A 12,581-nucleotide genomic window follows, 5' to 3' on the forward strand; every position below is an offset into this window, starting at 1 on the left:
GTGGGAATGTAAATTAGTTCAGCCACTGTGAAAAGCAGTTTGGATATTTCCCAAAGAACTTAAAACAGAACCACCGTTTGACCCAGCAATCTCATTCCTGGGTACATATCCAAAAGAAAACAAATTGTTCTACCAAAAAGTCACATGCACTTGCATGTTTATTACAGTACTATTCGCAATAGCAAAGACATAGAATTAACCTAGGTGCCAATCAGCAGTGGATTGGATAAAGATAATGTGGCACATATGTGCCATGGAATACTAGCAGCCATAAAAAAGAACAAAATCATGTCCTTTGCAGCAACATGAATACAGCTGGAGACCATTATCCTAAGCAAATTAACACAGGAACAGAAAAACAAATACTACAGGTTTTCACTTATAAGTGAGAGCTAAACATCGGGTACTCATGGACATAAAGATGGCAACAACAGACACTGGGGTCTACTAGAAGGGGAAGGGAGGGAGAGGGGCAAGAGTTGAAAACCTGTTGGGTCCTCTGCTCAGTACCTGGGTAAAGGTATCATTTGTACCCCCAACCTCAGCATCACACAATAAACCCAGGTGACAAACTTGCACATGTATTCCCTGAATCTAAAATGAAAGTTGAAAAAGAAAAAAAAAGTCTATGTTTCACAACTGGATTCCAAAATTCCTGAAAATTTAACAGTTGACTCGTGAACTCAAAGAGCTGGCTCCAGCACATCCTTGTCTACCTTCATGGGGGATACATTTTAACTGATAGTTTATGAAGGTGCTCAGACTTTTAACCTACTGCGAGGAGTTTTAATGTCTTTCTTGATATACTATAAATGTCTCATCTAACATAGGCCGCCCTCGACTATAAGAGCCAGAAGCCAGGAGTTCTTATTTTTCTGTGCCATTTATTTGCTGTATAACTCTGAGAAAGTTGTTTAACTTCAATAAGCCTAAATTTTCTTTTCTTTTTTTTTTTCTTTTCTTTTCTTTTCTTTTTTTTTTTTTTTTTTGAGACAGAGTCTCATTCTTTCACCCAGGCTGCAGTGCAGTGGCACAATCTCGGCTCACTGCAGCCTCCACCTCCCGGGTTCAAGCAATTCTCATGCCTCAGCCTCCTGAGTAGCTGGGACTACAGGTATGCACCACCACTCCCAGCTAAGTTTTGTATTTTTAGTAGAGATGGGGTTTCACCATGTTGCCCAGAGTGGTCTTGAACTCCTGACTTCAAGTGATCCGCCCCACCTTGGCCTCCCAAAGTGCTGGGATTACAGGTGTGAGCCACCACACCCGGCCGAGCCTAAATTTTCTGTTAGTAATGTGGATGTAAACAATTTGCTACCTTTCTGGGGAGGTTGTTATAGGAATCAAATAAAGCAATATACGAAAGTACTTTGAAGACTCTGAAGTATCATATAAGTATGATAAGTATGAAGTGTTATCTAAGCCTCAATTTGCTCCAATCTCATATACTTCCTTTAATTTGTTACTTGTAAAACTACATGAAATAGATGCTTGCTGAAAATGTAGGCAATATGCCTGTGTGAAATGATTGTATTTTGAAAGTAAACTTGTGGATTGGTTGTTTTGGAACTAGAAAGCAACTTCCATCAGAACAATATTACATATAAATGTTTAGGTTTTAGCTCTGTCTACAAAGCCTGTTCAATACAATACATCTCAAGAGCAGTATTATCAGTCTTCCCAGAGGTATTCAAATTTGACAGTTAGTTCCCAAAGACATTCCCCACCTATTAGTATATATTAGATGGTTTTAAATTGAGTGAATCGAATTGGAAAATGCCTGTATTTATATGTATATAAAGGTCTTTTTAAAGGAAGGATTAAATGACTTTTTGCTGAACTTATATTACCCATAAAGTGGTTCTCAGAAATAATTACAACTTTTGAAATTCTCTCTAGCTTGTCAAATTTCTATGCATGAATGTCACCATTAAAACTGTGTATTTTCTGTTCTTACCACAATTTAAAAGAAGCAGATTACTCACTTTAGTGCAACGAATATGGAGCACTTATGTGTAAAGTGTGGGTTAGATTCTGAGAGTAGGTAGTATGCTGCTCATTATAATTTACTAAAACAAACAAATAAACCAAACCAACTAATAAAATAGGAATAAAAGTAAGCAGAACTGTCTCATTAGACTGACTTATCATGATTTTTCTTATGAGCCTGGCACTTTTAAAAAAAAGTCTATATTTTGTAGTTATCTAAGAGAACTAAGTAGGTTAGGAGAAAATCTGAAGAAATCAAACTGTTTATCTGTGTGGAGCTATTTTAGAGCTGAATATTCACTGGAGAAAGCATGGATTCGAAGCAGGAAAACCTGGCCTTGAATCTCAAATTCACTTCTTGCTAGCTGTTTGACTTCTGGAAAATTAGTTACCTTAGATTTTTCATCTGTAAATTCATAACACTGGCCTCATTGGGTGTGCATGGACAAAATACAAACACATAACAGGTGATTAAAATTGTTCACTACCTTTTCATTCTGTCCCTTCATTCATCACTAATTTCGCATGAGAAATTTAGCTTGTAATCACTGACGGTGTTGAAGTTGCCACCATGCTAGACTGTCATACCTCAAAGCCAACATTTTCCAGATTGGCCGGAACACGGTATGGATTACTTGTCCTACTGCTTTTGACAGTTTTACATATTCCTCCAGTGAAAGAGTTATCAAGGACTTCTCCTCTGGGCTCTCCTGCCAGAAAATGAAACCTAGAAACAAAGTAATTTTCAGGAATTCAATAGATGTAGAGCAATCTTTAAAATTTATCTTAGTTACATGAAAGGAATTCCTCTTCTAAACATTTTTGACTGAAGACAAATGATTTGCAGGAACTCCACACACCCCCGCTTTTTTTTCCGTAGTCTGTGGTGAGGCACGCAAGGAAGCTGGAAAGCCCAAGCTCAGCTTTTCTGGCTCTATTAGGTTCTCCTATTCAACTTACTTAATTGTTCTTGGCTTTCAACATACAATAACATCTCGATTTATACTTTTTTATGACTTACAATGCCAGCGCAAAGTTTGGAAGCAGATTATGAAATAAGTTATTATATAATAAATGCCATTCCGGGTCCACTTCTTTCTGAGTGGAATTCTAATAGAGAGCTCATAATAAACTAGTAACAGCAATATTTTAATGGAATTGTACTAATATTATAGTTTTACTAAAAACTGACTATAATATTTAAAATATTTTTTATTTAACAAATGCTTACATACTATTTACTATAAGCCAAGCAATAGTAAGTGCTTTAAAGTATTAACTTAGTTAAGTGCTTTACTAAGTAACTTATATTTACTATAACTATGTGATGTAGATATAATTATTATACCTGTTTTACAAATGAGGACATTGAGGCACATAGAGATTAATTAGCTTAACATAAATCAAATATTTAAGAGATTATTTTGTTATAGATTAAAAAAACTTCTCCAAGATGCTAAAACTTTTCCAAATTCTAAGGGATATGTATTCTGTGAAAAAAGTAGTTTTTTTGTCAAACAGTTTGGTAATGCTATATTACATAGATTATAAAAATTGTTCTGGGGGTCGGAGCAATATGGCCAAATAGAAACAGCTCCAGTCTCCAGCTCCCAGCGCGAGCGACACAGAAGACAGGTGATTTCTGCATTTTCAACTGAGGTACTGGGTTCATCTCACTAGGGAGTGCCACACAATCGATGCTGGTGAGCGGCTGCAGTCCAACCACGGAGAGCTGAAGCAGGGTGAGGCAATGCCTCACCTGGGAAGCACAAGGGGGAAGGGAATCCCTTTTCCTAGCCTGGGGAACTGAGACACACAACACCTGGAAAATCAGGTAACTCTCACCCCAATACTGCGCTTTACCAAGGGTCTTAGCAAATGGGCACACCAGGAGATTATATCCCACACCTGGCTGGGAGGGTCCCACGCCCACAGAGCCTCCCTCATTGCTAGCACAGCAGTCTGCGATCTAACAGCAAGGCAGCAGCGAGGCTGGGGGAGGGGCGCCCACTATTGCTGAGGCTTAAGTAGGTAAACAAAGCCGCTGGGAAGCTCGAACTGGGTGGAGCTCACAGCAGCTCAAGGTGGCCTGCCAGCCTCCGTAGACTCCACCTCTGGGGACAGGGCACAGCTAAACAACAACAACAAAAACAACAACAAAAAGCAGCAGAAACCTCTGTGGATGCAAAGGACTCTGTCTGACAGCTTTGAAGAGAGCAGTGGATCTCCCAACATGGAGGCTGAGATCTGAGAACGGACAGACTGCCTGCTCAAGTGGGTCCCTGACCCCTGAGTAGCCTAACTGGGAGACATCCCCCACTAGGGGCAGTCTGACACCCCACACCTCACACGGTGGAGTACACCCCTGAGAGGAAGCTTCCAAAGCAAGAATCAGACAGGTACACTCGCTGTTCAGCAATATTCTATCTTCTGCAGCCTCTGCTGCTGATACCCAGGCAAACAGGGTCTGGAATGGACCTCAAGCAATCTCCAACAGACCTACAGCTGAGGGTCCTGACTGTTAGAAGGAAAACTATCAAACAGGAAGGACACCCACACCAAAACCCCATCAGTACGTCACCCTCATCAAAGACCAGAGGCAGATAAAACCACAAAGATGAGGAAAAAGCAGTGCAGAAAAGCTGGAAATTCAAAAAATAAGAGAGCATCTCCCCCTGCAAAGGAACGCAGCTCATCGCCAGCAACAGATCAAAGCTGGACGGAGAATGACTTTGACAAGATGAGAGATGAAGGCTCCAGTCCATCAAACTTCTCAGAGCTAAAGGAGGAATTACGTACCCAGCGCAAAGAAACGAAAAATCTTGAAAAAAGAGTGGAAGAATTGATAACTACAATAATTAATGCAGAGAAGGCCATAAACGAACTGACAGAGATGAAAACCATGACACGAGAAATACATGACAAATGCACAAGCTTCAGTAACCGACTCGATCAACTGGAAGAAAGAGTATCAGTGATTGAGGCTCAAATGAATGAAATGAAGCGAGAAGAGAAATCTAAAGGAAAAAGAAGAAAAAGAAATGAACAAAGCCTGCAAGAAGCATGGGATTATGTAAAAAGACCAAATCTACGTCTGATTGGGGTGCCTGAAAGTGAGGAGGAAAAGGGAACCAACTTGGAAAACACTCTTCAGGATATCATCCAGGAGAATTTCCCCAACCTAGTAGGGCAGGCCAACATTCAAATTCAGGAAATACAGAGAACGCCACAAAGATACTCCTCAAGAAGAGCAACTCCAAGACACATAATTGCCAGATCCACCAAAGTTGAAATGAAGGAAAAAATCTTAAGGGCAGCCAGAGAGAAAGGTCGGGTTACCCACAAAGGGAAGCCCATCAGACTAACAGCAGATCTCTCGGCAGAAACTCTACAAGCCAGAAGAGAGTGGGGGCCAATATTCAACATTCTTAAAGAAAAGAATTTTAAACCCAGAGTTTCATATCCAGCCAAATTAAGTTTCATAAGTAAAAGAGAAATAAAATCCTTTACAGATAAGCAAATGTTTAGAGATTTTTGTCACCACCTGCCTTACAAGAGACCCTGAAGGAAGCACTAAACATGGAAAGGAACAAATGGCACCAGCCATTGCACAAACATGCCAAAATGTAAAGACCATCAAGGCTAGGAAGAAACTGCATCAACTAACGAGCAAAATAACCAGTTAATATCATAATGGCAGGATCAAGTTCACACATAACAATATTAACCTTAAATGTAAATGGACTAAATGCTCCAATTAAAAGACACAGACTGGCAAACTGGATAAAGAGTCAAGACCCATCAGTCTGCTGTATTCAGGAGACCCATCTCACATGCAGAGACATACATAGGCTCAAAATAAAGGGATGGAGGAAGAACTACCAAGCAAATGGAGAACAAAAAAAAAGCAGGGGTTGCAATACTAGTCTCTGATAAAACAGACGTTAAACCATCAAAGATCAAGAGAGACAAAGAAGGCCATTACATAATGGTAAAGGGATCAATTCAACAGGAAGAGCTAACTATCCTAAATATATATGCACCCAATACAGGAGCACCCAGATTCATCAAGCAAGTCCTTAGAGACTTACAAAGAGACTCAGACTCCCATACAATAATAATGGGAGACTTCAATACCCCAATCTCAACATTAGACAGGTCAATGAGACAGAAAGTTAGCAAGGATATCCAGGAATTGAACTCATCTCTGCAGCAAGCAGACCTAATAGACATCTACAGAACTCTCCACCCCAAATCAACAGAATATACATTCTTCTCAGCACCACATCACACTTATTCCAAAATTGACCACATAGTTGGAAGTAAAGCACTCCTCAGCAAATGTACAAGAACAGAAATTATAACAAACTGTCTCCCAGACCACAGTGCAATCAAACTAGAACTCAGGACAAAGAAACTCAATCAAAACCGCAAAACTACATGGAAACTGAATAACCTGCTCCTGAATGACTACTGGGTACAAAACGAAATGACGGCAGAAATAAAGATGTTCTTTGAAACCAATGAGAACAGAGATACAACATACCAGAATCTCTGGGACACATTTAAAGCAGTGTGTAGAGGGAAATTTATAGCACTAAATGCCCACAAGAGAAAGCAGGAAAGATCTAAAATTGACACTCTAACATCACAATTAAAAGAACTAGCAAAGCAGGAGCAAACACATTCAAAAGCTAGCAGAAGGCAAGAAATAACTAAGATCAGAGCAGAACTGAAGGAGATAGAGACACAAAAAACCCTCCAAAAAATCAATGAATCCAGGAGCTGGTTTTTTGAAAAGATCGACAAAATTGATAGACCGCTAGCAAGACCAATAAAGAAGAAAAGAGAGAAGAATCAAATAGACCCAATAAAAAAGGATAAAGGGGATATCACCACCGACCCCACAGAAATACAAACTACCATCAGAGAATACTATAAATGCCTCTATGCAAATAAACTAGAAAATCTAGAAGAAATGGATAATTTTCTGGACACTTACACTCTCCCAAGACTAAACCAGGAAGAAGCTGAATCCCTGAATAGACCAATAGCAGGCTCTGAAATTGAGGCAATAATTAACAGCCTACCAACCAAAAAAAGTCCAGGACCAGATGGATTCACAGCCGAATTCTACCAGAAGTACAAGGAGGAGCTGGTACCATTCCTTCTGAAACTATTCCAGTCAATAGAAAAAGAGGGAATCCTCCCTAACTCATTTTATGAGGCCAACATCATCCTGATACCAAAGCCTGGCAGAGACACAACAAAAAAAGAGAATTTTAGACCAATATCCCTGATGAACATCGATGCAAAAATCCTCAATAAAATACTGGCAAACCGAATCCAGCAGCACATCAAAAAGCTTATCCACCATGATCAAGTGGGCTTCATCCCTGGGATGCAAGACTGGTTCAACATATGCAAATCAATAAACGTAATCCAGCATATAAACAGAACCAAAGACAAAAACCACGTGATTATCTTAATAGATGTAGAAAAGGTCTTTGACAAAATTCAACAGCCCTTCATGCTAAAAACGCTCAATAAATTCGGTATTGATGGAACGTATCTCAAAATAATAACAGCTATTTATGACAAACCCACAGCCAATATCATACTGAATGGGCAAAAACTGGATGCATTCCCTTTGAAGACTGGCAAAAGACAGGGATGCCCTCTCTCACCACTCTTATTCAATATAGTGTTGGAAGTTGTGGCTAGAGCAATCAGGCAAGAGAAAGGAATAAAGAGTATTCAGTTAGGAAAAGAAGAAGTCAAACTGTTCCTGTTTGCAGAAGACATGATTGTATATTTAGAAAACCCCATTATTTCAGCCCAAAATCTCCTTAAGCTGATAAGAAACTTCAGCAAAGTCTCAGGATACAATATTAATGTTTAAAAATCACAAACATTCTTATACATCAGTAACAGACAAACAGAGAGCCAAATCATGAATGAACTTCCATTCACAATTGCTTCAAAGAGAATAAAATACCTAGGAATCCAACTTACAAGGGATGTAAAGGACTTCTTCAAGGAGAACTACAAACCACTGCTCAGTGAAATAAAAGAGGACACAAACAAATGGAAGAACATACCATGCTCATGGATAGGAAGAATCAATATCGTGAAAATGGCCATACTGCCCAAGGTAATTTATAGATTCAATGCCATCCCCATCAAGCTACCAATGAGTTTCTTCACAGAATTGGAAAAAACTGCTTTAAAGTTCATATGGAACCAAAAAAGAGCCCGCATTGCCAAGACAATCCTAAGTCAAAAGAACAAAGCTGGAGGCATCACGCTACCTGACTTCCAACTATACTACAAGGCTACAGTAACCAAAACAGCATGATACTGGTACCAAAACAGAGATATAGACCAATGGAACAGAACAGAGTCCTCAAGAATACCACACATCTACAGCCATCTGATCTTTGATAAACCAGACAAAAATAAGAAATGGGGAAAGGATTCCCTATTTAATAAATGGTGCTGGGAAAATTGGCTAGCCATAAGTAGAAAGCTGAAACTGGATCCTTTCCTTACTCCTTATACGAAAATTAATTCAAGATGGATTAGAGACTTAAATGTTAGACCTAATATCATAAAAACCCTAGAAGAAAACCTAGGTAATACCATTCAGGACATAGGCATGGGCAAGGATTTCATGTCTAAAACACCAAAAGCAATGGCAACAAAAGCCAAAATTGACAAATGGGATCTAATTCAACTAAAGAGCTTCTGCATAGCAAAAGAAACTACCATCAGAGTGAACAGGCAACCTACAGAATGGGAGAAAATTTTTGCAATCTACTCATCTGACAAAGGGCTAATATCCAGAACCTACAAAGAACTCAAACAAATTTACAAGAAAAAAACAAACAGACCCATCAAAAAGTGGGCAAAGGATATGAACAGACATTTCACAAAGGAAGACATTTATACAGTCAACAGACACATGAAAAAATGCTCATCATCACTGGCCATCAGAGAAATGCAAATCAAACCACAATGAGATAGCATCTCATACCAGTTAGAATGGCAATCATTAAAAAGTCAGGAAACAACAGGTGCTGGAGAGGATGTGGAGAAATAGGAATACTTTTACACTGTTGGTGGGATTGTAAACTAGTTCAACCATTATGGAAAACAGTATGGCGATTCCTCAAGGATCTAGAACTAGAAGTACCATATGACCCAGCCATCCCATTACTGGGTATATACCCAAAGGATTATAAATCATGCTGCTATAAAGACACATGCACAGGTATGTTTATTGTGGCACTATTCACAATAGCAAAGATTTGAAATCAACCCAAATGTCCATCAGTGACAGACTGGATTAAGAAAATGTGGCACATATACACCATGGAATACTAGGCAGCCATAAAAAAGGATGAGTTTGTGTCCTTTGTAGGGACATGGATGCAACTGCAAACCATCATTCTCAGTAAACTATCGCAAGAACAGAAAACCAAACACCACATGTTCTCACTCATAGGTGGGAACTGAACAATGAGATCACTTGGACTCGGGAAGGGGAACATCACACACCGGAGCCTATCATGGGGAGGGGGGAGTGGAGAGGGATTGCATTGGGAGTTATACCTGATGTAAATGACGAGTTGATGGGTGCTGACGAGTTGATGGGTGCAGCACACCAACATGGCACATGTATACATATGCAACAAACCTGCATGTATGCACATGCACCCTAGAACTTAAAGTATAATAATAATAAAAAAAATTTTTTTCTACAGGTCATGTCACAGACTTAAAAATATAAATTTTCAATCTCCAAATACATTTGACCAAATAACCTTGTCTTTCATAGAACACATAGTATAGTTCTCCAGAATATTACTGGAAAATTCCATGTAGCAGAAGGAATAGCACCAATGACCTTCCTTTCTCATGACCCTTCAGTACAACCATCCTTTCTGATAGTTGTGGGGGCTCAAGTGAACTCTAAACATCCTCAAGAACGTCATCTACCACTTACATGTCTGTTTCCCTTGTACTTCTATAGCGTTAACTCACAAGACAAAATGTACCTGAAAGGCACCACTTTTACCAGAAGCTGAAATATTAAGTTTTGTAACTATCACAAAGAGCCGAAAAAAAGACAAAGAGACTCATCCATTTGTGAGGGAATCAAGAAGCAGTTCACTATGCGAGGCTTTTGTGATCTGCTATTAGACATTTGGATTTAAAGTAGAAAATTTGATCGATTACTCAGGTACTTCTAACCAATGGACACAATAGTTTATATCAAAGAGGAGCAAGGATAGTTTGAAAAGTTGTAAAGTGATGTTAAAATACTGAAAAGAAAGTAAGGCTAATAGAAATACTTGTAAATTCTCTACCAGTAAAATTGTGCTAATGTAAAAATACACAGACACACACACACACACACACACACAGCTTTTAAGTTTCTGAAAAGGTTTCTTCATTTGAAAATGGAGCTAATTGCTTTTTTATAGTAGTTGTGGAAATTAATAGTGATTAGCACAGGCCTGGTCTGCCCTATGAGAGGAAACAACACATACTAACTCTCCCAATTTTTCCACCAGGGAAAGTATATTTTAATTTTATTAAAAGGTTGCATACTAAATTCAAAAGTAATTGCTTGCAGAAACAAAATCAACAAACAAAAATCAAATGTATTTCCATACAAATGGCAATGAACAATCCAAAAATAAAATTAAAGAAACAATTCCATTTCTAATAGCCTCTCAAAGAATAAAATCCTCAGGTATTTATTTAACAAAAGAAGTCTAAGACTCGTATACTGAAAAGTATAAACAATATTGAAAGATATTAAGTGAAATGTCAATGAATAGAAAGACATTCCGTATTAATGGATTGGCAGAATTTGTATTGTTAAGATAGCAGTACTTCCCAAATTTATCTATAGATTCAAGACAATCATTATCAAACTCTCAGCTGCCTTTTTTTTGTAAACATTCACAAGCCAATTCTAAAATTCAAAAGACCCAGAGCAGCCAAGACAATCTTGAGAAAGAAGGACAAAGTTCAAGGAATTACCTTCCTGATACACAATTTAATTCAATATTAGGGTAATCAAGACAGTGTAGTAGTACTGGCGTGAGGATAGACAGACATATAGACCAATGGAACAGAATTGCATCTAGAAATAAACCCATACATTTATGGTCAATTGATTTGCAACAAGGGTGCCAAGACAGTTCAATGAGGGAAAATAGTCCTAAATAAATGATGCTGTAACGACCAAATAGTTATATTGCAAATGAATGAAATTGGGCCCCTTTCTCACATAATGCAAAAAAAAATTAATCAAAATAGATAATAGAACCTAAATTTAAGAGCTAAAACTATAGAACTTTTAGAATACAATATAGGACTAAGTATCTGTGATCTCTGGTACGGCAAAGCCTTCTTAGATATGACATTAAAAGCACATTCAATAAAAGAAGAAATAAATATGTTGAACTTCACTAGAATTAAAAACTAGCGCTTTAAAGGACACCAACAAAAAAGCGAAAATACAACTCATATAATGGCAGAAAATATTTCCAAATCACATATCTAATGAGGAACTTACACCCAGAATATACAAAAAATGCTTGGAACTAAATAATAAAAAACAAATTACTCGGCCGGGCGCGGTGGCTCAAGCCTGTAATCCCAGCACTTTGGGAGGCCGACACGGGCGGATCACGAGGTCAGGAGATCGAGACCATCCTGGCGAACACGGTGAAACCCCGTCTCTACTAAAAAATACAAAAAAACTAGCTGGGCGAGGTGGCGGGCGCCTGTAGTCCCAGCTACTCGGGAGGCTGAGGCAGGAGAATGGCGTAAACCCGGGAGGCGGAGCTTGCAGTGAGCCGAGATCCGGCCACTGCACTCCAGCCTGGGCGACAGAGCCAGACTTCATCTCAAAACAAAAAACAAAACAAAACAAAAAAAAAAACAAAAAAAAACCACAAATTACTCAATTAAACAATGAGCAACTAATTTGAGTATCTAAATATGTATTTCTTTAAAAAATATGAAAATGACTAATAAGCATATGAAAAAACGCTTAATGTTATTACTCATTAGGAAATACAAATCAAAACTGCAATAAGATACCATTTCATAGCCATTAGAATAGCTTTAATCAAAAGATGAACAGAAACAGTTTTGATGAAGGTGTGGACAAGTTGATTTTCAATCATATGTAACTGGGGGAAATGAAAAATGGTGCAGCTATTTTGGAAAATAGTTGGGAGTTCTTAAAAATTAAACATATAATTACCATAAGACCCTGCAATTCCATTCCTAAGTATATATGCAAGAGAATTGAAAATATATATCAACGCAAAAACTTGTGCATGAATGTTCAAAGCAGCGTTACTCGTACTAGTCAAAGTAGGATCAAACCAAATGTTCATTAGCTGATGAATGAATCAACACAATGTGACAGAATGATACAATGGGTTGTTATTCTCTCATACAGTGGAATGAAGTATTAGCATATGCTTTATATGGGTGATTTTTAAAATTATGTTTTTAAAAATTGTCACATAATTGTACATATTTATGGGGTATATAGTGATGTT

General features: G+C 38.2%; 1 protein-coding gene across 4 annotated transcripts in view; it reads right to left on the reverse strand.

Annotated features, from left to right (window-relative positions):
- Positions 1-12,581, reverse strand: part of C6 (complement C6) — a 76,503-nt gene that overhangs the window by 41,430 nt on the left and 22,492 nt on the right. For all 4 annotated transcript variants that reach the window (XM_001087355.4, XM_078004692.1, XM_015139954.3 and 1 more), the window contains one exon: positions 2,578-2,716. In XM_001087355.4, the coding sequence (XP_001087355.3) occupies positions 2,578-2,716 (139 nt within the window). The remainder of the gene's footprint in view (positions 1-2,577; positions 2,717-12,581) is intronic.

This window comes from Macaca mulatta, chromosome 6 (assembly GCF_049350105.2).
Source record: "Macaca mulatta isolate MMU2019108-1 chromosome 6, T2T-MMU8v2.0, whole genome shotgun sequence".
Classification (NCBI taxonomy): domain Eukaryota; kingdom Metazoa; phylum Chordata; class Mammalia; order Primates; family Cercopithecidae; genus Macaca; species Macaca mulatta.